Source organism: Lissotriton vulgaris, chromosome 4_1, assembly GCF_964263255.1.
Source record: "Lissotriton vulgaris chromosome 4_1, aLisVul1.2, whole genome shotgun sequence".
In the NCBI taxonomy this organism is placed as follows: Eukaryota; Metazoa; Chordata; class Amphibia; order Caudata; family Salamandridae; genus Lissotriton; species Lissotriton vulgaris.
Genome location: NC_141691.1, coordinates 1,743,535,380 through 1,743,562,952, shown reverse-complemented (window position 1 = coordinate 1,743,562,952; position 27,573 = coordinate 1,743,535,380). Strand labels below are relative to the sequence as shown.

At 42.7% G+C, this 27,573-nt stretch overlaps 1 protein-coding gene across 1 annotated transcript in view; it reads left to right on the top strand.

The window, feature by feature from the left end:
- The window catches only part of STK3 (serine/threonine kinase 3), a 1,148,864-nt gene that overhangs the window by 967,385 nt on the left and 153,906 nt on the right, over positions 1 to 27,573 (top strand). Inside the window, exon 10 of the mRNA XM_086966048.1 lies at positions 1,789 to 1,964. Within this exon, the coding sequence (XP_086822174.1) occupies positions 1,789 to 1,964 (176 nt within the window). The remainder of the gene's footprint in view (positions 1 to 1,788; positions 1,965 to 27,573) is intronic.

Below are 27,573 nucleotides of genomic sequence, written 5' to 3'. Positions count from 1 at the left end.
ATGTTTTCCTTCGAGTTGACTCAGCAGCTTCTGTTTCTTTTACAATACTAGTCATTTACAAAATCGGACACGCAGAAGGGAGTCTTGTGTCATTTGATCATCTTGGATAAGGTTCCTTTGCAGAGATGTTACCTTGTATTTTGTGATTTGACATGCTATGATGCTGTTTTAGTCCTTTTTTGAGGGCGAAGAGGTAAAGAGGTATAAGGAGGTTTTGCGAATTTTGCCAAATCTGAATGCTGAATTGTTGTTTTAACAAGGCTCATTCCCTAGAAAAAAACAAAACAAGATTCCGTGGCAGGTGGCCCTGCTCAACCCAGCCTAACCTAACAAACGAGAATCATTGACAGGTTAAAGAACCAGACAAACAGTCTATGGTAAAGGGTTCCAGAAAGAGTCTTTCTAAATAACCCAGGAACTGAAGTTTCTTATTTCAATTTGAAGTCTTATGGTATTCAAGCCTATAGCCACATTGCCCAGCATGGTGACATTTTAGCATTTCAGTGTGATCTCCTCTGCCTTCATTGTTTCTGCCCTCTGGCCGCCACCGACCTCGGTCAGAACCTTCTGTCATCACCCCAGCCCTCTGTCTGTCAGTCGGTGGTGGCGGAATCAAGGACAACGATTGTTTTCTAAGATTCGAGCCTTACTCTACCAGATTGCAGATCAGTAGCGAGGCCCAGTCTCCACACATTTTTTAAACATTGTTAACTATAGTTTTGTCTTTGAACCAGTTTGATCACATTGACATGTTTGTTGAGAATTTGGCCCGGAGTTCGAACCTGCGTGTTAAGGGTGGGAACTGAGCGGTTTCCAAGGAAGAGGTATGTGGGTAGGTGATTGCCAATGGAAAAGCAACGAGGCTTTGTGAATATTCACAAGTCTTCATAATGATTTTCTACACCAAATTATGCACCCAAAATTATGTCTACATGGCCAGATATCACAAGGGTACAGGAGGACAAGGGCTTTCTCCACAAGAAAAGATTTTTCCGAGCGGGAAGTTAAGATGCATTTACACTTTGAAATGAACCGGAATTTACCGTAAACGAGCAGATTTTCCAAATGTAGCGTATGTATTTGCCTTAAAATGCACAATTTTGATAGATTTACGTGTGTGCATCTTCTCAAATCTCTTGAAATTATAATGTCATGACAATTATAGGCTTAACTTTAAGTCCTGGTAATATCTCTTTAGTTGGCTCTATGGTATCTTTCCTCCATAAATGGAAGCAAGTGTTGATTATTTTGAAAGCATAGTAGATAAAGTACTGCCACTACTTGAGTTATTCAAGCACTTTAGGCCCCGCAGCTGGTAGTAGGAAAGTGCCATGCAAACATAATGCAATGCAGTAAAATGGAATGCGATTGGACACTTTGGAGAGAGGCCATGCACAAGGGAAAACTTATAATGTGATATTTTATGGCTCAGTAGTGTCTGCCCTATATTGAGGCCATTGTTAATTGTCTTTACAAAGAAGATTGTCAAATGAATTGCTGTCTTTAGTTGAAAGTAATATTCAAGTACGTTGAGACTCTCAAGGCAATAGGGTAATGCACCATATAAATACCAAAGCAATATAATGTGATGGGACTCCATCAAGACAGCAGTGTACATTCCAATTAATTACTTTTTTCCATTATACCAGTTAATAATTGAAACACTGCCAAGTGTATGTCCCTGAGGTTTTAGACTTTAAGGACATGGCTTGTGTCAATTGTGAGATGTTATGATGAAGAAATGTGACTTTTCTGGTCTCATTGTGAAACCCTTCTTTCTCTCTTCAGGGAATTCTACGTCGCCACAAGTGCAGCGGCCTTCCTTCATGGATTACTTTGACAAACAGGACCCAAAGACCAAAACTCAGGAAAACTCTAACCAGAATGTCCATGAGCAGTTTCACGTATCCAAAAGTGTTTTCCCAGATAACTGGAAAGTTCCCCCTGATGGAGACTTTGACTTTGTAAGTAGTTTACATTTAGATTCACTTCGAGTTTTACTGCCGATTTTGTTTTTGTTTTGATGAAACGAAAAGTTGCTTCTTTCTGATGCAGAGATGAACAAGTTAAAGACTCTTAGTATAGTAACTAAAACATTTGAAGACGTTTGAACATTTTTCCTTTATACAGATGTATTTGTACATATTACAGGTTTGACAATCTAAAGATATTATAAATTCTGTAGTTATGATTAACTCGGACTTAACATGTAAGAACATTTTATGGATCTCTGAGTACTTTGGAGTTTAATACTTTGGGTACTGTTTAAGAGTATGGTCAAAATGTTCTGAAATAATATATATATGCACCTAAAATAGAATGTTTGCTGAAGGGCACACCAGGCATGACCCAGAAGATTGCGGTAAGTTCCACTTAGTTTTCACTTATGGTTTTATGTAAATCCGTGCCTCAATTTTTGAGACAGTAAATAGAGGAGTTGTAGGGATATGCCGAGTTTGTGGACTGTTTGTGATTGAAATTAAAATTGGAACTTGGTTGACTCAGCAGTTTCCTTGTGGCTTGCGGTCAGGAATAGCCATGTGCTATTGACGCAGCTGTTACATGACCAGCAGGCGTCGAATTCTGCACCTTTCTCAGGAGAAAAAACCCTTTTTCTGTATTTGTAATGCCTTGACAAAGTTTAATCCCCATTTGTTGTGTCAGACAGCTTCTTCTGAGCGAGACAGTTTAAACACAGGTTTTGGAAAGCTGTTTTTTCTCTGGTGCTGAAAGGGAGCACGTCACGGTCTATTTAAAAATGGAGGCAATTCAAGGCCGTCAAAATCTATCGTTCTAATATGTCGTTTTTAGTTCAGCAACAGCCAATTTACTCAGATTATGTGAATGCCTTTTAATATCTAATATAATGTATCTAAGGAAAATGCTGTAACATTTAGCATTTTAGTCTTAATCATTGCAAAACACATAATTTCTTTTTTTTGCTTAGGCCTATTGTATTCCTATTGAATGTGAATTCTAATTTTATCTATAGCATTGTGGCAATTTGCACATATGTATAGTTTCTTACTCTGTCAATTTAATAGTAGCATGCAGCTATTTAGCATATGTTACATAATTAATTTCTGGATTTTTAAAAAAAATGTATTTCATTTAATGATATTTTGCATAACAGAATAATGACAAAAAAAACAAACACATTGAGCTCATTCCAGACATTTTCAGAAGGGGGTCATACACTCAGAACACACAATACAGCGCACTTAAGGCTACCCATTCTTACACAAAAAGCACAATCGCTATTTACTCACACTAGTATCACCAATGTCAAATCACAAACCACATAGACATTTAAACACACATTTAACCCACAAAATTTGCCAGTTTTGGCTGGCAGAACACTCAAAAAGCGCTCTGCATATCACTACTTTAAAAAGTGAAAGTGCACAAATCATGATCCTTTTTTTTTTTTATTATGTACATATTTTAATTCCATGTGGTACTGAGTCACCAATGAAGGAATACGTTTTTTATACTTAAACCTATTTAGGTATCCCCTCTAGGGGAGTCGGCTGATTCCGTTCAATGTTACATTATGGTACCTCCAAAAAAAGCAACACATTCTTCGATGTGCGCTTGAAACAGGCATGCCAAAAATATTGCAGCATATACAATATGATACAGCAGTGGCACTTAACACCATATGTGCCGTTACAAATTATTCAAAAGTTAGAGAAAAGTCTCCTCATTACCTACCTACACAAATTGCCTAGCATATATTTCCAAATTCCAAAATCTTTGGCCTAACCAAAGCAAATCACATGACTACCTTTCCAAACACAAATCTCAGCCTCTTACTGCCAAGTTCTGAGTGACCTAACGGTCGTTTTAGAATACTCATGCCAAAAAGATTCTTAGTCAGGAGCTTAGGTAAACATTTGGAGGATCAAATCGGGAAGACCAGAAATATACTGGGCTGCAGAGTCAGAGAATCTCCGTGCAGAGGGTACCTCCTTAGTAGATTCCTGTATTGTCCTCCTCAGTAGATTCCTGTCAAGACCACTCCCTTGGATAGCGCTTCTCTAATGAGGTCCACGTCGGGCGCCATTTGAAGAAATATAAACCTCCTAAGGGGTTCACTGATACACCGGGTTCTTTTTACCAACAAAGAAGAGATTGGCACAGAAGCTGTAATATCACGAAAACATATTTATTAACCTCAGATGAGGGAGACTACTTCACAAAGAACCCTCCGGCCACTGTAGGAGGCATTCTAAGGAGTAAAGAGAACAGGGGCCTTATAAATGCATAGGTTACAAAGTTCGCATAAATCCAAGGGGAGGTCCTGGCACATGTAAGCATGCTTACTGACTAATATGGCTATACAAAATTTACTTGCTCAACAAAGTGGGAGGGGAGACATTTCTCCTTACATCAGCAAGAATAGCCTGACAGTTCTATATTAAGAGCAGGTGCATTCTAATAGCTAGGCCTTTCTGACCATGTGAAAGGCTCTGGAAGAGGGAGAAAGCACATAGCTAACTAAGATGGCTGCCAAGTACAAAATGGCTTTCAGCTCATGCAAACAGCGATCCCTGCAATCTTTAACACTGGGTTGCTTGTCTTTCGGTTCAGGGAAGACCTGGCTTGTGAGTTCGGGCTGGACTATTCGAATTGGAGCAGGGTCAAGATTGAGCTGGGTCCAAACTGAGGTGACATGGTATACAATATAACAATGGATTGGGATGCAGCCCGAGTAATTACCAGTGTCTGAGATTCATTCAAGCAGTTCATCCATCATTTTTTTATATACTTCAGTGTGTCACATGAGGGCATTATTTGTATTCACTAACCTGGGGAGCAATTAGCGTATGCCACAAATGGATGTAAAGTGCCTATACCACTGGCAGAGTTTAAAATTATGATGCAGGGTTTATTGGATAATTAAAAAAGAATGTAGTGATTGCTTCTAGGTTGAGTTCATGAACTTGTTGGTGAATCTAAACTGGAACTGAAATTCAAACTTGGCTGCCTGATGCCCGAAACATTGAACAACCAGTGCAACCGAATCCTGAAAGAGACGAGAAGGCAAGCCTTAGCTGACCACGTTGAATCCAGCGCCACCCACAGCAAAGAATTTTGCAGCATAGTCAAGGAGTTCTTAAATACGTCAGGGACTGAAAACACCATTACTCCCTCCCAAGAACCCTGCAACACCCTGGCGGGCTTCTTCCACAAAACCTCTCCACAATGTACAAAAACTTGAAACCCCAGCGCATCGCCGCTGACATCCTCAGCCTCCTCGCTCCCTCAGTCGCAACCTCTGCCCACAGGATCACCGCTTGAGACCAGCTCACCACGCAGAGCGCCACTGACACCATACCCTCCGGCCACCCATGGGCACTCACGGACCCTTGTCCCCACCACATTTTCAACCTCTGTAACGACCATCAGCAACAAGCTCACAACCATCTTCAACACAACTACCACTTCAGCCACCTTCCCAGATGAATGGAAACACACTGAAGTCAAACCCCTCCTCAAGAAAACTGTCTGCCGACCCAGACGAGCTCAAAAGGCTACCAACCCATCTCCCTACTCTTTCCCACAAAGGTCCTCAAAAAGCCATCAATTGCCAACTCCTGGAATACTCAAGAGCAACATTCTTCTGGACGCATTCCAATCCAGATTCCGATGAAAGACCACAGCACAAAAAGCACCCTAATCGCAGCCACTGATGACATCAGAACCCTCCTAGACTGGGGAGAAGTGGCTACCCTGATCCTCCTCAACCTCTCAGTGACCTTCAACATGGTGTCCCACCACACCCTGATCAAAAGGCTTCATCAGATTGCAATCCTAGAGGACACCCTCAAATGGATCGCATCCTTCCTCACTAAAAGAACACAGAGAATCGGCCTTCCACCATTCACCTCAGAGCCCAAGAACATCATCCCACAAGGTTCATCCCTGTGCCCTACTCTGTTCATGGCCTACATGACCCCACTAGCCAACATAACCAGAAACCATGGACTGAACATTATCTCACGCAGACGAGACCCAGCTCATCCTCTCGCTATCTGAAGACCCTTCCAGCACGAGGGCCAACTTCCACCTGCTCATGTTTAGCATCGCTGACTAGATTCAAAACAACTGCCTCAAACTCAACAGACAAGACTAAAGTACAGATGTTCGGGAACAACACTCCTAGTGAACGATTCCTGGTGGCCTGCTGAACAGGGAACTTCTTCCACCCCCATGGACCACACCTGGAGCCTCGGAATCATCTTAGACAGCAAACTCACCATGAAGAACCAGATTAACACAGTCTCTAAACACACTTCACCCCTCACCTGAAGAAACTCCACTGGCTCCCAGTCGACAAGAGATGCCAATTCTAGATTCTGACTCATGCCTACAAAGCCCTGCACAAACAAGTACCAACCTTCATCAACCACAACCTGAGCTTTCACTAACCCTCCAGACTCCTGCGATCTGCCTCCTTCTCCCTCGCTCGCACTCCTGCATCTGCCGAAGTAACAGTGGAGGACGCTCGTTCTCCTACCTTGCTACGAAGTCCTGGGACAGCATCCCCCTCCATCTCCGGACCTCTCCCTCTCTTCAAGAGTTCAGAAGTGGACTCCACACCTGGCTGTTTAACTGTGGCCACCCGAGCAGCTTGGATCTCAGCACTGGATACCCACGCTGGTGATTAGCTGTGCTTCACAAATCCGGCTTGATTGATTGATGCACTTTTCGGTAATTTACAGTATATGAAGTACACTCAATTACAGTACATGAAGCAGGCTAAAATGAGTGACCATATTGGGATGAGCCCACTATGCAACCGTTCCCCCTTGTCACACCCGCTGCCCTCTCCCTCAAATCTGCCTCTCCCCGAGCTTCCACTGGCAAGGCATTCACAAAAAGGTTATAGTTGGGGGTACCAACACTGATCCTGTTAGGCCCACAAGAGGACCAGAAGACCTGTTGTCCTGCTCCTCCTTCAGAAATGGCCACCCCAAACAGAAGATACTTTATGTGGGTTATAAGAGGTGTTCAATAGCATTAACTCCCTGTTGGTACAGTTGCACATTTTGAAAGATGATTGTATGAAACATGCAACTCCTGATCCCCACCGTTAATTCAGTAGCTGCCTTCCTCTCAAAGTAACGCACCACCGAGCCGGTGGCTGCAAGTGGGGCCCACCGGCGCTCTTTTTTGTGAACTGGCCCATATATTTAATCATTAGCCTTTAGTCCAGAGAAACAGAGAGAAAAGCAGCAAACGGGGAAATGAATGAGGAAAAAAAGAAAGACTTAAAACAGTGCTAAAGGGAGAAAGAACGGATGAAAAAAAACCCCCACTAGTGTAATATAAGGGAATGGAGCGTATGGTGGTGGATGAAAGAGACATATGAGGTGAGATGAAGGCTAGAAAACTTTGGGGTTCAGCAACACTGATATTCGGAAGCGGTGTCTGCGGTCTTAGAAAAATGTATGCCTTGGCACTTATACTTTTACAAATGAAGCACTGCACAGCACTCCTTCCACTTTACGCATATTTGTTTAATTTACCATTTCTGCTTTGTCAGTTTGAATCCCTAATGCCTGTTATAACATACATACACCCTAATGCGAGTTTTAGGCACTAAATGGTTGTAAATAGTATCCTAATGTACTGACCATATATACTTACACATATGCTATGCATATAGCTATATAGATATATCTATATCTATACTAATATAATAAAGAGAGAGCCCAAACCTTTGAGGCGGGTAATCTCAGGAACCACAGCACCAATCACAACACCCAATACAGAGTTGGAAAGGGCAGTTGCAGCAGAAGGACAAAGGCTATGCAGACGCCCACCATATACATTTAAAAGGTAAAAGACCCGTTCCAGCAAAGTAATCCCTTGTGGGCGTGTCTGCGTTGTGCTGTGGGCGTGTGCTGGGGGCGTGACAAACACTGGGGCGTGTGGTACGTTCCGCCCTTGATGCCATGTCTCATATCGTGTGCTAATCCCACCCTGCTCCCTTTAAATATCCCTGCACCACATAATCATAACCCACCCTTACTCCTTAAATTACCCCAACACCCTTAAACACTAACCCATCTTAACCCTATAAATATACCCTGTACCCCAAAACCCAAATCTATCCCTAAAAATACCCCTATACCCCAAACCTAGCCCTGAACCCTATAAATACCCCTGTACCCCAAAACCCAAACCTAGCCCTGAACTCTAAAAAAATACCACTGTACCCCAAACCTACCCCTGTACCCCAATACCCAAACCTAGCACTGAACCCTTAAAATGCCCCTGTGCACCAAAACCCAAACCTACCCCTGAACCCTAAAAATACCCCTGTACCCCAAAACCAGCCCTGAACCCTAAAAATACTCCTGTACCCCAAAACCCAAACCTAGCCCTGAACCCTTAAAATAACCCTGTACCCCAAAACCCAAACCTACCCCTGAACCCTAAAAATACCCCTATACCCCAAAACCCAAACCTAGCCCTGAACCCTAAAAATATCCCTGTAGCCCAAAACCCATACCTATCCCTGAACCCTAAAACTACCCCTGTACCCCATAACCCAAAACTATATCTGAACCCTTAAAATACCCAAACACCCCAAAACATATACCTCAGTACCCCAAAACATATACCCCTATACCCATACTTACCTTATCCAAACATTAAAAAAAAACATGCTTTTACCATTCATGCATTTGCAACAAATGTCGTTGTAAATGTATGCGTGGTAAAAGCATATAAAATGTAATGCCATGTGTTATAATGGCATTGCGGAGTCATGGTAATGATGGTATGCGGAAAGAAAGTTGCGGAATAATGGGTGTTTACCCTCCCCCGGTAAGTACATTGGTGGCACGGCGGCCCACATCTCCAGCAACATACTCATATTTTTTCACCACCCATTTGAAAAATGCACAGGTCTCTCTCATTGATGGCCAGCACCGATATACACTTTTAGACACACTTCCCGCCACAAGTTCTAGAATTGCAAACTTTAGAGCTGGGGAGCTACGTTCGAAACTCTGCACCTGCTCAACATCCTGTGATTCCAGGCAAATCGCTTTGTCTCCCTGTGCCTACCACAAATGAATGTGTTCTTCTGTAATGTAAATTGTGCTCATGCCATGTTGTCGAGTTCGTGCTATATAATATTGCAAGGAAAAATAAAGTAGGGAAACTCGAGTTCACACACTACTGAACGCGCACTCTTAAGTGCATCAGCAGTGCACTGTGAATCGGAGCATTTCACAGGCCTGTCACAGATAAGAAATGCTATCAAAACGAAATCCTACAACAACAAAAAACACGAAATCCTACAAAATAATATACTACTGGCCGGCAGCAATTTATACCCTGACAACGTCGGGACGGGCTGCTAGTCTAATATATATTCAAAGAACAAACTGTTATAAACTGAGATGGTTTATGCACAAAAAACACTGACATTTGTGAGTTACGGTATGCAAGGTATTGTAAATCATATAATCTGCTATGTTTTACGCCTGCTAGACTACCTTTTTTTCAGTACATTGCGCGATACATGAGGTATGGCATACATTGTGTACGATGCATAACATCTGTTGTATTTCATGATAGAGCCAAAACCACAACTCCGTTGCTACTTGTATTGTTTCCTTTGAATTTCAATTTTTTTTTTGTGATACACTATAAAAGGCAATGCGCAGCAGGCCCAGGCCCAACATGGAAACCTCTAAGGGTGGCCAACTGCTGCTGCGCAGAGACTTCACTTGTCTTCAGCAGGGGGGGTGAGGGGTTCTGGAGGTGGGGGGGTGTTTTTTTCCTTTTATTTACCAAATGTTGTGGCAAACTGCCATTGTTTTCTTTTTTTTTTAACTGACGGATTTCTCCATCTGTTCCTTTCCAAGCCACTTGCTCTCCACCTCCCACTCCAAATATCGTTTTCTGGGCTCCAATCCCTATTGACTTTCTGTCCCCTATGAGGACCTACATTGGGGTAAGCCAACAATCGGACCCTCAAGCAGGGCAGTCGCCACAAGGGTGGCGAGTGCAGTCCAATGGCAAGACGGGCGGCCCCCCTCAACCCATTAATGTTTTTACAATATTTTCTCTACTGTGTATTAGATTTTCTACCCCTCTTGGATGGGCAGATTGCGACTAAAAACCTCCATTAGCCTCAAGAGGGCATAAACCCTGTCTAGGGCATGTGGATGGTGTCTTGGCTTGATGCCAGGACGGACTAACACCGCCCCCTTTTTGCGAAAATAATGTATCCTTGGTGCTTATCAGTGCTTTCTGCCCCTTGAGGTGGTCATATAGGGGTAAACACCCAATCTGCCACACCATTGCGGTAGAAAAACTGTTTCATCTTTTGGCCGTGCCTTGAGGGCTGCTCCTACCTTTACAGACATCTCTGGCATGTAGTGTGTGGATCCGTCCTCAGGGGTTCCCTTCCTCTGGAATCTAGTTTGTGGATCCGTACACGGGGATCCCCTTCCTGCTGTACCTTATTGTGATCGGTGCTCAGGGGCACAGGACACCTCACAGAGGGAAAGGAAAAAGAGCTTTACGCAGGGCTTTAAGTGGGATTAAACAACTGGGGGGCTCTCTCAAAGGGGCGCGGCCAGTGTAATTACGGGCGTGACTTTAAAACACTTATGCTAAAAATCTGTGTTTAGCATAGTGAGCCGCCCGACTTGTATTTTGCTGTTTCTGCCATTGCATCCAGATATGTGATACAAGTAACATCATACCATCAAGTAAGGACTATTGGCTTTGTCAATAGTTATTAGTTGCATAAGCTATTGCTTGTTACATATAATATTGAAAAAGATTCCAATTAAAGCCTTGGTGACACCACGACAATGCTGCTCCTGAGTTTCAGAAAGAAAAGGGAAATCTAGAGAGAAAATGACTCTCTTTAAAGGATTTCCCTTCCCCTACAACGCTCACCTGTCATGACGTCATGCAGTAACTTCTCCACTAGTGAGAAGTGAGCAGTGTGGGCAGCGCACATCGATGTGCTTGCTGTCTCGAAACGGGTCTCTATTGGGCTGTTTTGCGCCATGGCACTTTTTTCCGGGCAGTCCAAAAAAAAACCGGACCTCCTATGCCAGGGCTCAAAACAGAGCCCGACAGAAACCCATTTCGGGCCCCCCTTTAAAAAACTGCCACTGCTCAAACCCCTTGAGACCCGGCCCACTGAGAGCCCTGGCTTTACGGCTCCTTCCGCTTTCACTTTCAGTAGTGATAATGGAAACGCACAATAGTTGCCTATCGTCGGTCACAAAAAAAGCCTCATGTTGCTGGGGAATCTCTTCCCCCACCAGTTCCAGGTGGGGTCCTGCAAACGGAAGCCACCTGGTGCAAACCCCAGAGGGCTTTCCAGCCGCTGATGCAATGCATTAAGGTTCACGTTATCTACACTACAAAGCAGTGCTTTAAATAGCCCGGTACTCAACGGTACTGAGTACCGGCACTTCTTAATTTTCTCCCCTTGAGTACCGGCACTTTTTCTAGAACCAAGAGAGTACCGGTACTCATGGGGACCTGACTTTATTTGAGGCAGTGCGCCCTTCATCCCTCAACTTATACGAAGGCAGCACCTTTACCAAGCACTGCACGGAATCAATCAATGGAGCTCGTCACCAGGACACAGCGTGAGCTGCTTTGTAAGTCATCAGTGGAGGGGTGTCTGCAGAGTCATTTGCTTATCCATAGATCTTTCACAGTGGGGCTGCGAGGGGGCTGAAAAATCTAATGGCTGGCGGTGGAAGGCACTGTTCAGGACATAACAAGAGAACGTACGGGATTGCTTTTACTGTCGCCAAGCATCTGACTTACTTTCTTGCATGTTTAAATAGGAAGGGATCTTATCACCACACTCTCTGATCCCTATTTTATCGACCTTAGACAGACCTTAAGTTCAATCAAAAATGTGGGGATTGGCACCATGTTCCCCAGTCAAGCAGTTGTCAGCTCTGGCCCCACAGGTGTGCAAATGTTCCAGGAGAGACCCTTGTACTAGACAGATGGCTCAGTGGGCTGTAGACCATCGGTTCGATTTAAGGCAGGCTAAAGCAGCATGTCATCCTTAGGTTGTTGATAAAATGAATACGTTTTAGTTAGATTATTGAAAAATCTGTTATGCAATGGCCTCATTAGTATTCATTTGAGGTTTGATTCATAAACTGTCCTCATTTCGTTGAAAAGCTTCACATTACAAACTTTATTTCAAACCGTTTGCAAGCACGAGTGGTTGCATTTAAAAAGTACTACTTTTATGTATGGATTACAAAATCGAAGTAAATGGGAAATATTTGCGGAGTTGAACTTTGTGGATGCTGTATTCAGAAAGGAAGGTTTACTGAAAGTCATAGTAAGTGACAGTGGAGGCAATTTAAAGCTGAAACCTTCTAACAGTACATGAGCAGGAGTGGGTAAATCTGCCTACCACCCTAAAGGAAATTGAAGTGTGCAATGGTTTAACAGCGGAGATAAAGGGGCTATTGAGTTGGCAAAAAAAAAAACTAAGTTGGGAGAATGAAGTAAGACAAGCATTGGCAAAGGCAATAGGTCTTGTAATGGGACAGTTAAAAAGAAGCTTAATGAAGCGGCCAGAAGAAACATGCAAGGAATGGTAGTGTGAGGGGGGGTAGAAGAAACAGGATGGGGAGAGGTGGAGGGGAGAAGAAACAAGATGGAGGAGGGCGGGGGAAGGTTAAAAAAGTGCTGTGACATGGACAGCATTCACGGCGTCATATTATAAAAGAAATAGCACCTGAATCATAGCCTGAGCAGCAGATGAACACTATTTAAAGTTCTTTTTAATATTTATTTAATTGACATTTGCAAATGCAAGAATGCATTTGACATTCAATATAGTAAGTATATAAGGCATAGAACATCAATTATTAGCTGAATTAACACAAGTGAGATAATGGTGTGTATTTTTAGTACACATAGTGCAGCTAGATGAGCCCAGTAGATACTTTATTCTTTCTGATTTCACATCTGCAGCATGTTTGCTCCTTCCACCACTCCTTTCAACCACATAAAACGGAGTGTTGAAAGTCTGAACCACCAACAGCAATATCGCTATTGTCTGTGTGTCCGCATTTCTCATCCAGTGGCAGAGAGAGAGAGAAAATATGCTGCTCACTAAAGTTATACAAACAATGTCTCTTCGAAAGCAACTCTGGTGTCCAGGTTGTGACAGAAACACTCAGTAGTGGCGAAAATGAAAAGACTGCCTGATGTAGTCCTGCTTTTCGCAGTTGCGCCTTCACCAATCATGAGAACGAGAAAGCATAAGTAAGTGAGCTTGGGGCATCATGGATAACTCTGGAGGTTAGTGCACTTGCTTGAAAGATCTGTGTACATTCTAATCAAAGGTTCAACTCACCATAATATTGCGTAGGAGATCAATGTGTCTGCTCGAAAGCACAGCATGCAACATGTAAATCACAGATTAGCTTTTTTATGTAGATAGCTTAGTTGATTACTGTTTTTGTTGCATAGACACTTGTGTTACCTGCAGGTCAAAAGTTAACACCCCTGTATTATAGCTTAGTGAGTTATGAACCTGCCGCAAGGACCTGACTGCAAACATTCCACATTCAAACAATGCATGCAGATTTTGTGCATACAACGTTGGCACGGTCAAAAAGCTAACCCCGCCCCTTGTTCCCCCTTAGCCCCGCCCTTGTGCCCGCCTTAAACCCCGCCCACTGCTCCTTTAGGTGAGTACTGCACTTAGATTTTTCCCATTTAAAGCACTGCTACAAATGTAGTGCAGCGAATGTTACCATCACGTGTTCCATAGAACGGGGTAATGTAAGCCTTTCGCCCCCCTGAGAGAAACTGCCAATTACACTACTGAAATTTTATTTTACTAATTAAATATTAAGTCTCTTAAAAGTGCCTAACTACTGGTAACTGCAAGTTATTATGATGAATATTCGATATGTGTACTCCCCATGTCACTTTTTCTCTCCATGTAATTTAATGACTTTATGGCTATCACAAGGGAAAATGATGCCTAGAAATGCAGAGATATTTATTAAGGTAGCCGTATATCAGCACAGTGTCTGCAGACTACTGGAGCTGATATACAAACCCCAACTGGCGGATCTCAAAACAATATCAGATAAGCGAGTTAACGGTGATTAATTGGTTTCCTCCAGCTTCAGCCCCAGCAGTCTGTGCACTAAAATGAACTGTGAAAACTTTCTGAAAACACCTAATGTAGCCTTCAACACAGTTGGAACATTTATTCCTTTAGAAGATGAGGTACTTGTGCTGCAGTTTCTTGGCATGGTGCAGTTGATCAATGTAAAGAAAAGTCCAACACTGTCTGAAAGAGCAGACGGCTCACACGAGTCACAACAGGGCACCGTATAGACACATTAGCCCCCGCCCAGGTCACGCATCTGGCTTGACAGTAACACAGGAAACCTGCAGCATGCGACGTTCGGTGCGTTATAAGTCAGAGCTTGCGGAGACACTCTCAGATCCCCAGCGTTGAAGACACCAAGGTAATTGCTACATGCATGTAACCGTAATTACAGAGCTTGTGGAAGGAAGGTTCTGGACAGTGCTGGATAGACCTCGCGGAGACTTGGACCAACCCAGCGCCTTATAGCTCACTGCGCGTAACATTCATGTATTGTCTGCGCATATATTTTTGGGACACAACAGATAGCGGAAAATAGCACAACGCGTTATTATAAGAAATCCCAAAAGTAGGCTTTCACCCTATCTTTCATACAACAGTGCATCCATTACTACAGGGACTAGCGAATCACTGAACGTATAGCCTCACCAGCACCACTCAGTAGGTTTACACTCCCATTGCCATCAAGAAGGTCCTTTGCCACAGTACATTACCTTGTCGTCCGTCTTCCTGTCCCATACCTTAACAGCGAGCAGCTTGTCTGCTCCACAGAAACCTTATACCTAGCAGAGTTTTTTAACACTTCCCCCAATATGGCACCATTTATCAGGTGAGAATATAGGGGGAAGTGCGTCACAAATAATCCAGTTAATTTTTTTTCTGACGTCATTGTCCTCTTTACCTAGCAGGGCGTTTGGTCAGGTAAGTGTTGTTCCCTTCTTTTTTTTTTTGCGGTCTGCTGTAGCAGCTACCTTAATTCTGTTTATGTGGCCCGCTCTAGTGGGCGCTTGTGCCGGTTTACTCCTTTCTGCGGCGCGCTTGTTCCTGGGCAATTTTTGCTGTCTTGGGGTACATAGTGTTCACCGCTGTGCTGCGGTGACCGCACACTTACTTGGCAGATGCGGCCTGCTCTAGCGGCTGCTTCTCGTTTGGCCAGTGCCTTCACGCCCTGTTTTAGCGGGCGCTGGACCTCTGATGTTGGCTTGCAGCACTGAGCGTCCTCCTGGTTTTCCTGCCTCTCTTAGGGTGTTTGCCATCAGCCTGGCTCATTTTTATGCTTCAGCCCACTTCCTGATTATGCAAGCGGTCAGGTGTCTCAGGACTTCGTCTTCTTTTTAAGCGAGTCCTTTTTCAGTTGGTCCCCGACCTCTGCTGGGCTGATTTACGGTGTCTCTTCTTGACTGTTGCTCTGTTTTTGCGCTGCAATGGATCAGGCTGCGGATGGCTCTGCTGCTCCTACTTTGGATGCCCTGCGCTTCATTGTAAATGAGACTGTGACTGCTGCTTTCCAGTCTCGGGATGCGGATCGCCCTCCTGCCAAAGTGCCTCGTGGGTGCCTGAGTCAGCCTGGTCCCTCGGCTGATGATGTGGGGCCGAGGAGGAGGATTGTGTGCATGGTCGTTTAGTTCAGGAGGCTGAGCTCCCTGGTTTATTTGACCATGTGCGGGACAATTTGGGTTTCGCTCCCCCTTGGCTGAATGTCCTGGAGGATAACTTTTTTACTTAGTATCACCAACCAGATCCTGAGTATTTGCCCTTGCATGGTGCAGTGCGCAAAGTGCTTACACATGAGTGTAAGGTTGTTGAAAAGTCAATTTTCCCTCGCTTTTTGATTAAGCGTTATCCATTGGAGGGATTTTCTGCTGAATTTCCTCAGTCGGTCAAGGTTGACAATTTGATGGCTGGCCTTTCCACGCAGGGCTTGGTTCTCTGTCGGATGATGCCCTTCCTTCGGACGCTGTTGATAAAAAAGTGGAAGGGGTGGTGAAGCGTTTCTACGCCGCTTCTAACTTTGCTGTCAGGGCCACAACCTACTCCAACTATATGGTCCAGACCCTGCTGAAGGATTTCCAGGCCCTGACTCTTCTGTTGCAGGAGGGGGAAGATGCTTCCTCTCTTTTGGCGCTCATGTTTTGTCTGCTGTACATGGTTTGTGATTTGTACTAGCTTTCTTTTTGATTAAGTGGACCTGTTTGCTGCATTTCCTGGTCTTTTTTCTTACAATCACCGTGTGCTTGGGTATGGGCTCACTGTTAAGGAATGGAACGGGAAGACGGACGAGGAGGTAATGCCCGTTTACTCCCCGGTAATCTTCATTACTCCGCGTCCTGGTCTTCGGTCCCATTCCTGGGCCCTTCCTCTATGGATTTTCTTTCTGGTGATTGTTTTTGTTTCTGGGTCTCTTTGGTATTCTCAGGATGTTGTGTGACGCACTTCCCTTTATATTCTCACCTGATAGGTGGCACCATATTGGGGGAAGTGTTCAAAAACTCTGCTGGGTATAAGGTTTCTGGGGAGCAGACAAGCTGCTCACGGTTAAGGAATCAGACGGGAAGACCAGGATTCGGAGTAATGAAGATTTCCGGTGAGTAACCGGGCATTATGGTTCCCTTGTTTATAGTTTATAGGACAGCCCAAATATCATCTATGCACTATACCATTCAGAACTCTAATTTCCAACCCCTTGTGAGGGCACACCAAGAAATGTACTAAATATCACATTCTGGGGCCTCTCAGACCCCATGATTACAGTCCCCTGGGTATATCGCAGGACAACCTCAGATGCGAGTTACCGGGTGGCAATAAAATTGAAAATGAACAGGAATTCTTAATTGCGCTCTAGAAAATGAGATTAGGTGATTAAGTGTGCAGCCCCTTTCATCTTTTGCTGTCATTTGAGTCCTTCCTCTTTGGAACTGGGATTTGGATGGACTGCTATAGATTCCTTTTGGGAGAGAATGGCACCCATAAGAAATCTTGTTGTTTCTGCTTACTGAGGGCAATCAAGACTGTTTGGGGGCTCCTGTACTTACATCCTCCTTTTTGGATGCTGTCGTATATGATATTTTAATTATGTTTTATCAGTTTTTGCACCGAAAGCTTTTGAACCCCTGGCATTCATAGGTGTTAAAATGGTGACGTGGAAGAGCTTTTTCATGGATGGTGCCTAGGCTAGAAGGCTGTTTGTTTCTGAATATCTTCAGCATTTTAGGCTGTTGTATTGTTTGGAATTTGCTTGGAATACGAATTATAATAATAGGGAAAAAGATTGTGACTGCTTTTGTTATATGGATTTTGAACTGTGATCATTGAAAAAAGGAAAAAATAAAACAGAAAGAACCTTCTTGAATTCAACATAATGCCTAAGGACTAATTATTGGAAGATTCCCCAAAATTATGGACGGTTGAATTTTTAAAAAAAAAATTGTTTGGTGCTTCTCTGATTCGCATTTATTGTCTTAGTTATTTGTGGTACTGAAGCGGTGTACCACACAGAGTGAGCTTCAGTGTTCATTATAATAATCTTTCCACACATCAGTATAATCAACTCGTGCGCCCAAGGTGCTTTAGCCTAACCACTTAGATGTCTCAAATCTTCAGCATTTGGTTGATAGGTTGAAAGTCTTCAGGATTCATCTCTCATTTTCGAGTCTGTTGGCAGCCAGATATTAAAAGACCCATTGTATCGAATTCTTTGAACTCTATATTGAGTGAACTTTGGCTCTGCCTGGGGGAGCATTTCTCACTCACCTCATGCTCTTGGCAATGATTCCACCTCCCGTGGAGTACGTTTAATGCAATGCTCAAAGGCGGGTTTTCCATACCTGAAGTACTCTGAATTTTAACACGTTAAAGTCTTTATTTCATAGATGCTATGTCTACAAAAATCTGTTTTTGTTTCGCTGCATCAGCCATCTTTAAATGTATTTACTTGACCCTCAAAAGGTAGGCCAGGCTTCTTTCCCTTGTCAATGCCATTACTGTTTAGGTCTAGCCTGTGATCGTACATGCACTGCATGCGCTCTCCCTTGTGAGAGCTACTGTATGCAACAAAGGGCTTGCAGCCCACCCATTGTAACATTTGTTGGCTTCATTGTCACTCTTATTTGCTGCCTTCACTTCCTCTATTTTTGGCTAGAGCATGGAGCAATTACTGATTGCTTTAGCTTGATTGCTGTCTTTTCACTGATCATGCTGGGATTGAGGTACTACTTCTATTTTTTCTTGTTCCCTGCCGTTCTTCCTGAATCTCTTGCCATTTGTAGCTATGTTTTACTGTGCCACACACACACACGTCAAAGAAGTCCTTTAATCCTTTGAAATAGAGGTTTATTGCATCAACCGATGTTATCTGCTTTTATTGTAACAGGTGTTATCTTTTCCAAATGTAGTTTCACTAAGACACTGACTAGGGTGCAATTTCTTTCTTAATGTGATAGTATTTTTTGCCAAATGTCATATTTCCTTTCTTTTTCTCATGTGGGAAAATGACCTGATTTGCTTAGAATCACAGGAGTTTTGTGCAAGACCCAACAGGCACTGGCAAAGCCAATAGGTCTTGCCTTTGAGAATATTGGCTTTACAATTTCTTTTTGTTCATGCTGTACAGCGTGGGCTTTGACAACTTTGGCAGTGATTTGTAGCCATGCTTTACAGCACTATGACTGCTGTGCAGCATGGCTAAAAATAACAATAACAAGCATTGAAAATACAATAGGTCTAGCCTTTGATTAAGTTAAAGCCATTTGCTTTGCTAGTGGTATTGTATAGCAAAGCAAATGGCTTTAACCTAATAAAAGGCGAGACCTATTGCATTTGTTATGCTTTTTCAAGAATGTTGTGTTACTTTTTTTTTTTACAGGCAGCATATTGCTCTTGTGTAGTGCATAATTCGAACTGAGTTGCATCCAAGTGTTTATAACGGGCACTATTGAATGGTGGCTGAAGGTAGTTTGCGTTTCTATGAATTCCTGTCAGGGGCAAATAGGTCGTCAGAAATTGGGGTTGTTCAATCGTCAGCACCGCTGCAAGGCACACAGAGCAATGTTCCGGTATGCCGGTTGCCGTTGTGATTCTATACAAATGTGTGGGATCAGTGGTTCTGAGTACTCTCAAACCTTTCATGTAGGAAAAAAATGGTAGCATTTCAAGTTGCAGTTTCTGATTCCTCTTGCATTTGTCCTATAAAGGGGAGCAATGGGTTAGCGTTGTGCGTAAAAAAAACTATAAGGAACCTGTTAAGATGCACGTCCTTGTAATTTGTCCCTGCAGGTGGATTCTTATTGGTGATGGTTTGACTCAGGTGGTGATTTGACTCATGCACCAGACAGCGGATTGTCCAGTCTACAGTGTTGTCTAGACTGGACTACTCCTGTTCACTGTTGTTAGGTGCTAATCAGGCAGAACTTATTCGAATGCAACGCATTCAAAATGCGGCTGCCAGAGCTCTTGTAGGCCTGCCTAGATTTAGCCCCATTTCTTCTACTATTCGCAGGCTTCATTGGCTCCCAGTAGCCCAATGAGTACAGTTTAAAACTCTCTGTATCTCATTTAAAATTTTAAGATTAGCTACTCCTAGCATGTTGAGTACGCTTCTGAACTTGTATGTTCCTAGGAGGACATTACATTCGGCAGGTCAAAACTTGGTTGAAGTTCCTAGATTTAAGCGTACCAGAGCGGGAGGACGCTCCTTCCGCATCCTAGCTGCAAAATTATGGAACGCCTTGCCTTCTTATATTAGAGAAATGGAAAACCTGTTTACTTTTAGGAAAGCCATAAAAACATATCTATTTCTGTAATAATTCCTCTTCTGACCTTTTCCTCTGGACATTTCTAATCTGTTCGTCTTGATCTAGCGCCGGGACGCCCCTTCGCTGGGGCACCTGTGCGCTTTACAAGCTCGAATAACATAACATAACATAACATTCTGCTGGGACGATTAAACCTTTTATTGGATCAACGCAAACAATCTATGGATTTGACCAACATATGTTAGCTTCCGGGTCTAAATGACCCTTTTATTGGGATAGTAAATTATCTTTTGATTTGCCTCACAACCGAAAATCTAAGAAGCGTAGACATTATATTTGTATGTTTGCCCTCAAAAACCGTGCCATATGCTCCAGAATTAAAAAGAAAAAAACACAAGTTCCTCCCACTCTGTGCTTGTGCAAAGCAGCCTTGCAAAGCCTGGCCAGAAGGAAATATTCTGATTTTGATTTCACTTCCTGTGTAGATAATCTCAGACATCAAAGGTGCCTCTGCGGCACAGACTAGCATCTTTGCTCCAAAGCTACAGCTGACCGTCTTGTGGAAATGTATTCATGCATGAAGGCGGTTATTAGCACCACATATAACGCACTGTACAGGCAGGTACACAAGTTTCAGAGCAGGTAGAATTGAGGGTTACAAAACAGCATGCCTAAAGACTGTTATTAATATTTTTTAACATTATTAACCTTTGGCAATGGCCCTGCTGTCTACACAACGCGGCAGCAGCATGGCCTCCACTTCAATGGAAAGCAAGATAGGTGTATTTAAAGGGGCACTAGTGAGATCTTTAACAAATTTTGCAGCTGGCCGGTTAACGATCTCACATGCAGACAAAAAACACACAGCTTAGTAGGTGTGGCAGGGGACGCTGCAGCTGCAAAACTTCAGAGGGGGAATGTATGAGAGCAGAAAAAAACAAGATACAGCGTTACTTGAAGTGCCCCAGCATGCACAAGTAAAAGAAGCGAGGTGCCGCAAAGGAAGTCGCGTGTTAATTTTGCATTGTGCTTTCACTTAACGTGAAAGCGCGATGCGAAAGTAAACACACGGCTGCCTTTGCCAAAGCTGAGTGAGAAAAATAAGTGCCTAGGGACAAATGAAGGAGAGAGTGTCACGCTGCTGGTAAAAGATCAAATCCTGGTGGGCGTGGCCAAAAGAAGACAAGGCGGCAACAAAGAGGGACTAAGAAGCCTCCTTTACAATGAGAAGCCAGCATTTTGCATGCAAGATGGCGCGAATCAATCAAAAAGATGGGCGGGGCTTCAACTCCGCCTACGAGAGCTTTGGAATCTGTATTGATTCCTAAGAAGCTCTCGTATGACGAGAGCAGCACATGCGTGCTGCTTTCGCCAGCCGAGACCTAAAAAAGGCTATGATGAATCCAAGGCTAATGCACTTCTTTTTGTTAAAGTGCATTAGCCGTGGCTACTTAATAGCTCTTTCTTAAGTTTGTTTTAGCCACACTTCAAAGCATCCACGCTGTTGTATAGTATGGCTACAAAACATTACCAGAGCCAGCAGCTGTCATAGGTGAGACCTATTGGCTTTACCAGTGCTTCTTTCTTTTAAGCCCTTTTACAATGGCAAAATAATCCTAGACAGTACTGATGTATAGAGTGTGCAGGCCACTTCGGGTGAAGATATGTGCTTTCAGTAAACACTTGTGAGCTGGATGTCCGCTTTAGGGCTGGTGCACAGATTGGTCATTCAGTGTTGAGGGAATCTGTTATACTGAAAGCTTTAAAGCGGGGGTTAGTCGTAGTTTCTCATTTCTACCGCAGTTGTACTGACTTTTTGTAGACTTGCTATACTTACTTTCTCCATCTGTAGCAATGACATTGATTTAGATGGAACTGGTATTTGAGGAAACTGAGTGGATATTGCGGTCAGTGGTGTAATAAAGGCCCCCACATTCCCCGCAGTGCGGGAGGGCGGACCGAGCTCCGGGGGGGGGCCTTAGCACAGTACCCTGGCCTGAGCGCTCCTGACTGAGTTGGGGAACGGGGTCCTCCATTTATTTTGCCGGGGGGCCCCCTCAAGTTCCGTTATGCCACTGATTGCGGTTTGCAGGGACTTGGTGCTTCAAGGTTCTAAATGTGCTTGAAATACCAGACTGTCTTTTAACTTTGTGGTGTAAACTTTCCTGGAGCTGTTACTCTTCGGGGAAGGAAACCTGTCCCTTGAATGTAGAAGAACGGTTACGAAAGGACTATATGCACAACCTTTGAAATTGGCTATATTTAATTGAATAGCCCATCCTTTTGTTGTGTTGTTTTCTTTTAATATCAGTCTGTTTTCAAGTAGTTGTGCTTAGAAAATGAAAACCCTAATGAACTTAATTTGAAATAATCTTTTATGGTAAATGCAATAGTAAGTTTGGCCAGTGTGCATCATGTTCACACTGGCCAAACCTGCTATTGCAATGTTTGCCCCTGGTATTAACCATATCCAAACTTACTATTGCAGTGTTTTCCCTGTTCTTAACCACCTCAGTAATCTATAGGAGAATCTCATCTATCGGGGATTCCCTTTTGCCTAGCCAGCTGAAAGAGGGCTTGGTAACCTCACTCAAGAAGAAAGACAATAGTTCCACCTCTGAGTCATCAGACTTTTCACCAATCACGAAGCTTCCTCTTCTAGAGAAACTATTAGAAAAATCTTCCATCTAGCAAGTGTAAACATTTGTAGACTGTGGCCATAGTCCATCTCCTCTCCAATTGGGTTTTGCTTTATACCTCACCATGCCACAACGAAAAAGCTATTAGGCTTCTGGGACACCTTTGGCTTTATCCACTAGTTGGCAGCATCACTGTTGCTGCTTTTAGGGCTAACTGCAGCTATTGACACTGTGGACCCCATATTCTAGTAGAACAGTTGTTCTCGTTGGTTGGGGCCTTAGCTAAGATGACAAGTTGTTTTCATTATTTCTGAACAGTTGGGGTAGGATAAGCTGGGCCTTTTCACCTCTGAACCCAGCAAGCTGCAATGTGGAGGACTGTTGAGTTAGCCCTGGTCTCCTCTAGATTGCAATGTATACCTGTGCTCTCTTTCCACCTCTTCACTAAAAGAGAGGTGGGCGTACAATTGCGCACATGACACTCAGGTCTACATCAAATTTCTACTGACCACTGCCCAGACTTTTTTCCTTGAATATCTCTTAGTTGATTTTCTTTCCTCAATGCAATCGAATTATCTCTGGATTAACAATATAGAGATTTGATTTAGATTTTTGTAAAGCGCAGTCAAATACCCGCCGTCGTCTCGGTGGTAAGTAACAAGGCTGCAAGTGCGGCCACAGCTCCTATTGCCAAAAAGGCCCTGTTTTTAGAGACTTTCGAAGTCTAATAAGAGATGGAGCTGTTCTTATATGAAGAGGGAGCAGAGACTTTTGTTATTAATGATTGCACCTAGTGAAAGTTTTTATTTTACTTTTCTACCTATTAATGCTTTCCTACCACCACTTGTCAGACCAATGGCGAGCAGCTGCTATAGCCACCTAAAGAAAAAAAAATCTTACCTTTGCTCCTAGAAATAAATTGTGCCTTTGTGGTGGGCGCATAATTAACTTTTGGATTGATTGCAGAGATGCCTTGGCTTGTATGCTGGTTTACCACAGCTTGTTAAACTGTTGCAGAGAGTGCAGAATGTAACTCTTACAGCCATTACACATTTGAGTATGAGGGGACGTACCTCCACCGATTGCACATTGATGTACTGGCAGGCAGTGGTCACCTGTATTCATTTTAAAATAGCCTGCATGGCCGTAAAATGCCTTACCAAACAGGCCCACCCTTTGTGACCCGTAGAGTGTGGTCCTACCTTTAACCCCATAGTTCGGCCATTCCGCCCATCCCTTCTTACCGGCCCGTCGTTTGGAAGGCACTGTTGTCGCCTTCACTGGCTATCCAGTTCAGGAAAAAACTGAAGATTTATCGTTTTATGTATACCAACAACAAACAGTTGTTGATTGTTTCGGCTAAAAGCCATATATTTAAGTCAATCCACATAAACGAACAGTTAAATCCATTAAAACTAGAGGTGGGTGAAGAATTCCACCCTGCCGTCGGAGTTCAGAGTTTTGCCCTCTCCACACAAAGCGCAGAGTTCCGCCAAACTCCCTGAAATGACACGGAGCAGAGTTGTTTCTTGTGTGCAGCTGGCCAACGTTAAGTTAGTGCACAAGAAAAATTGCACAAGAAGTCTAAACGCAGCAGTCACGGCAGGTCGCAACGGCTCGCGTTGCTAGATCTGCTTCTCGTGTTGAGTAAGCTGCCGCTCAAGTACAATATCTACTCGAGCGGCAGAAAGAAGCCGCGCATTCTGGCTCTATGCGTAATGCAGTTCGCTGTAATTTTACAGTGTGGGACAAATTCCCGGCGCTAAAAATCAGTGCGAGCAGTGCGACTTACCTCACTCTGCCCCTCGTGGAACTCCAGTGCGGTGGAGTTTTTTCGTCACTGTGTGTAAACTCTGCCCACGCCTAATTAAAATACAGTTGATCGCTCAAACTTGATTCATCCAATTATTAAAAGATGATACGAATCAATTAAAAGCATTAAGATTCAGTAATACACTTAGGGTTAATTCATCCAGTTATCAAATTAATCTGAATAAAAAGAGGTAGGTGACAGTCTGGAAAATAGCTACGGCATCCATCCGGTAGCATAAGGACATTGCATTACTGCATGATTTTATGTTGTTGTCTTATTAATTGGTTTATTAAAACAAGCACCAGGAGTCGCAGTTGCGCAATCAGTGCTATATAATTGCTTTTGAGTTTTTGAACTGCATTCTACTGGTGTGGTTGCCTTCTCTGCTGAATGTTTCTGTGCACTCCAGAATTCACATTTCCTAGTCAGCCACTGACAGCTGGGTGAGTTTACTCTTCAAAAGCTGCCTTACTGTCATCTTCAGGCAGTTATATAATTATTCGTTGCTGGTAAGGCAAGAAAGCTTATTTTATTCATTTTGACTCAAAGAACGCATGCCATTTACTTCAGAGGCACAGAATGAAATTTCTAATGTATTCTTCATTGAAAAGGATGCGTCTTTTGTTATTTTTTTGTAAATCGTGTGAGCTGCAAGGATTATAATAATGTGATAGATATGGAAGAGATGACATTTTTTATATCTAGAACACACTTTAAATGGAAGATTTGTTGAGGCATCTTTAACTGTTTTGTAACTTTTTAGCAATTGGAAAGGGCTGTAAATAGAAACTGGGTTTACGGCTAATATCTTTGAACTGTCTTCGTTAAGTGTAAATCATTTGCACTTAGTAAGAAGGCTTTGCATAATAAATTGTTGACTGTTAAAAAATACATCAATTTTTCAAAGGGATTTCATACAGTTGTTAAATCATTCATGAGTTCTATAAATAATGGAACCCAATTGAAGAAGTCTCTTTTAACTCCGGAAGAATATACTTGGTAGCTGTGCATGACAAAAATCATTGCAAATGAAACATTCAGATTTCATGTGTGTGGGCGACTCATGGCGTTCATGCCACCTCCACTTATTTTCCCATGCACAGCTCAGTCTGCTGCTGATTAATGTGTGTGATTAAGACTGGATAGAAAATGGCCAGGAAATCTGACCAAGTAAAACTGCAGTCTGAGCTTTATTTTTCAATGATATAATATTTATGGGAGGTTGTTAACTCCTTGTAAACTACTAGTTTTTTAGGTCGAGCATTCAAGATCTTTTGATTGTTCTTTAGTATATAATAATATGTGTATGTACTTTGTGGGCTCTGGGATCAGCCCTAGGGCTCGTCTACTTCCGCTTAGGAACTTTTTTTCTGTTCAACTGTCTCATTTTAAGTGTATTGATAGAAAACGACCAGTAGAGGTCAGTAAAGTACCAGAAGTGCTTTCTACTGAGGGACTTTCATATTTTTTTTTTTCTGGCAACTGCCTCTATTTAACTGTCGTGATAGAAAACGGCCAGCAGAGGTCAGTAAAATACCAGAATCACTTTAGCATTCTCTAGATTCAAGTCCATAGAAATAGTCTTCCACGAGCACCCGTAGACAATAATATTTTTTTCAAATCTTGTATTTTCAGTAATATGCCACAGAAGGCCCTGATTTTATATTAAAAACTGAGCTTTGGACTATACCATTTCCCGCTGAAAGGCAATATTTCTTTCCATGTGTTCCCATACCTGGGGTGTCACGCAGTTTGGTGCTTACTTTCCCTACATGTTGAAGAACAGTGGATGTTTCAGCACCCAGGCTAATGTGATGCATAGCTAAATACATATAAAGTCCAAAAGGCAAGACCGATTGCTTTGCAAATGCTTGTTTTAAATTACAGACAAGTTCTGTCCTCTGAGCATACTTATAATTAGAAATGTGAAAATATTTTCTGTTCTCCAGGGAAAGTAATATTTGGCCTGGTGACATTACCTCATACCCCTTTTGTTGTAACTTGGCACCACTTCACCTCACCTTTGGGAAGCGCACAAGCCCTCTCTGTAATAATGAGACAACCCAGCGCTAGCCAGAACTTTGAAATGAAAAGGTATTTGGGTTTTAGAACATGGTGCAATGTAGCAAATTGGTATCAGAACCTAGAGGTGATCAGAGTATCAGAACTTAAAGGTGATCAGAGTAGCATAACATGTAGGTGATCAGAGTACCGTAACATTTAAATACATTACTCACACTTACGCACTCAAAAAGATTTTGAGAAGCAATAAAAATGTTTTCCGATGAAAAGGATGTAAGGTTGCTTGCTTCTGTATGAAAAAATTTGTGAATTCAAGATTAAGTTACACTACCCATCCTCGATCACTAACTTGGCCGGCAGGATGAAAAGCCGCTTCCTGAGATTTTGATTTATGCCTTTACCGATAGTAGATCGTAGCCGGCCCAGATCTTATGAACATCTTCCAAAAACTTGCCAATTAGTAAACTAGGAAGCAAAACGATAATTTATCTCTTCATATTTTTCAGGCCTTTAAGAAATCATTGTAGTAATTTTAAAACCAATATTTTTAGCAATGACTGTTAGGGATTGAGGAGAACGCCCTAGGGTATGTGTATGTTTAGTAATGTTTCTAAAATGTGTGTTCTGCATGTTATGTCAATTTTTTTTTATTCTAACAGGGAAATCCAGATGTATCCGATTTTGTTGTTTAGGGATATAGGCTGCCACATACATTATACTGAATTGCATTCTCCCAAATGTACGCAGAAATAATATTGCAAGTTAACTCGGAGTTCTCTGACCTTATGTTCAAGTAACTCCTCTGTCATTTCCGATATCCTAGTTAAGTACACTTGATAGTTTATATCAAAAATAATTTTCACGCAGCTCCTTAATAGGGATAATTGATGACCTTTCCACTCCACTTTTCTCTAAGAAGTAATAGTAAAACGAGTCAGAAGATTAGACATAAGAATGTTGCAATTGATTTTGTATCATCCCCTCATTGTTACTAATTATGGTATTTAGCCAATTAAGTACAGCTGCTGTGAAAAGTTGCACACTTGTAATGACATCCCACAGTCATAGCTCTTAACTGCTGAAGATAGGTCAGTTAAAAGTAAAACTTTCAAAAAGATAAAGGCAGTCCTTGGATCTGTGTTATAGTTAGAGGGCAGGGTCCTCATCCAAGAGTTTGTAGTGATTCAGATA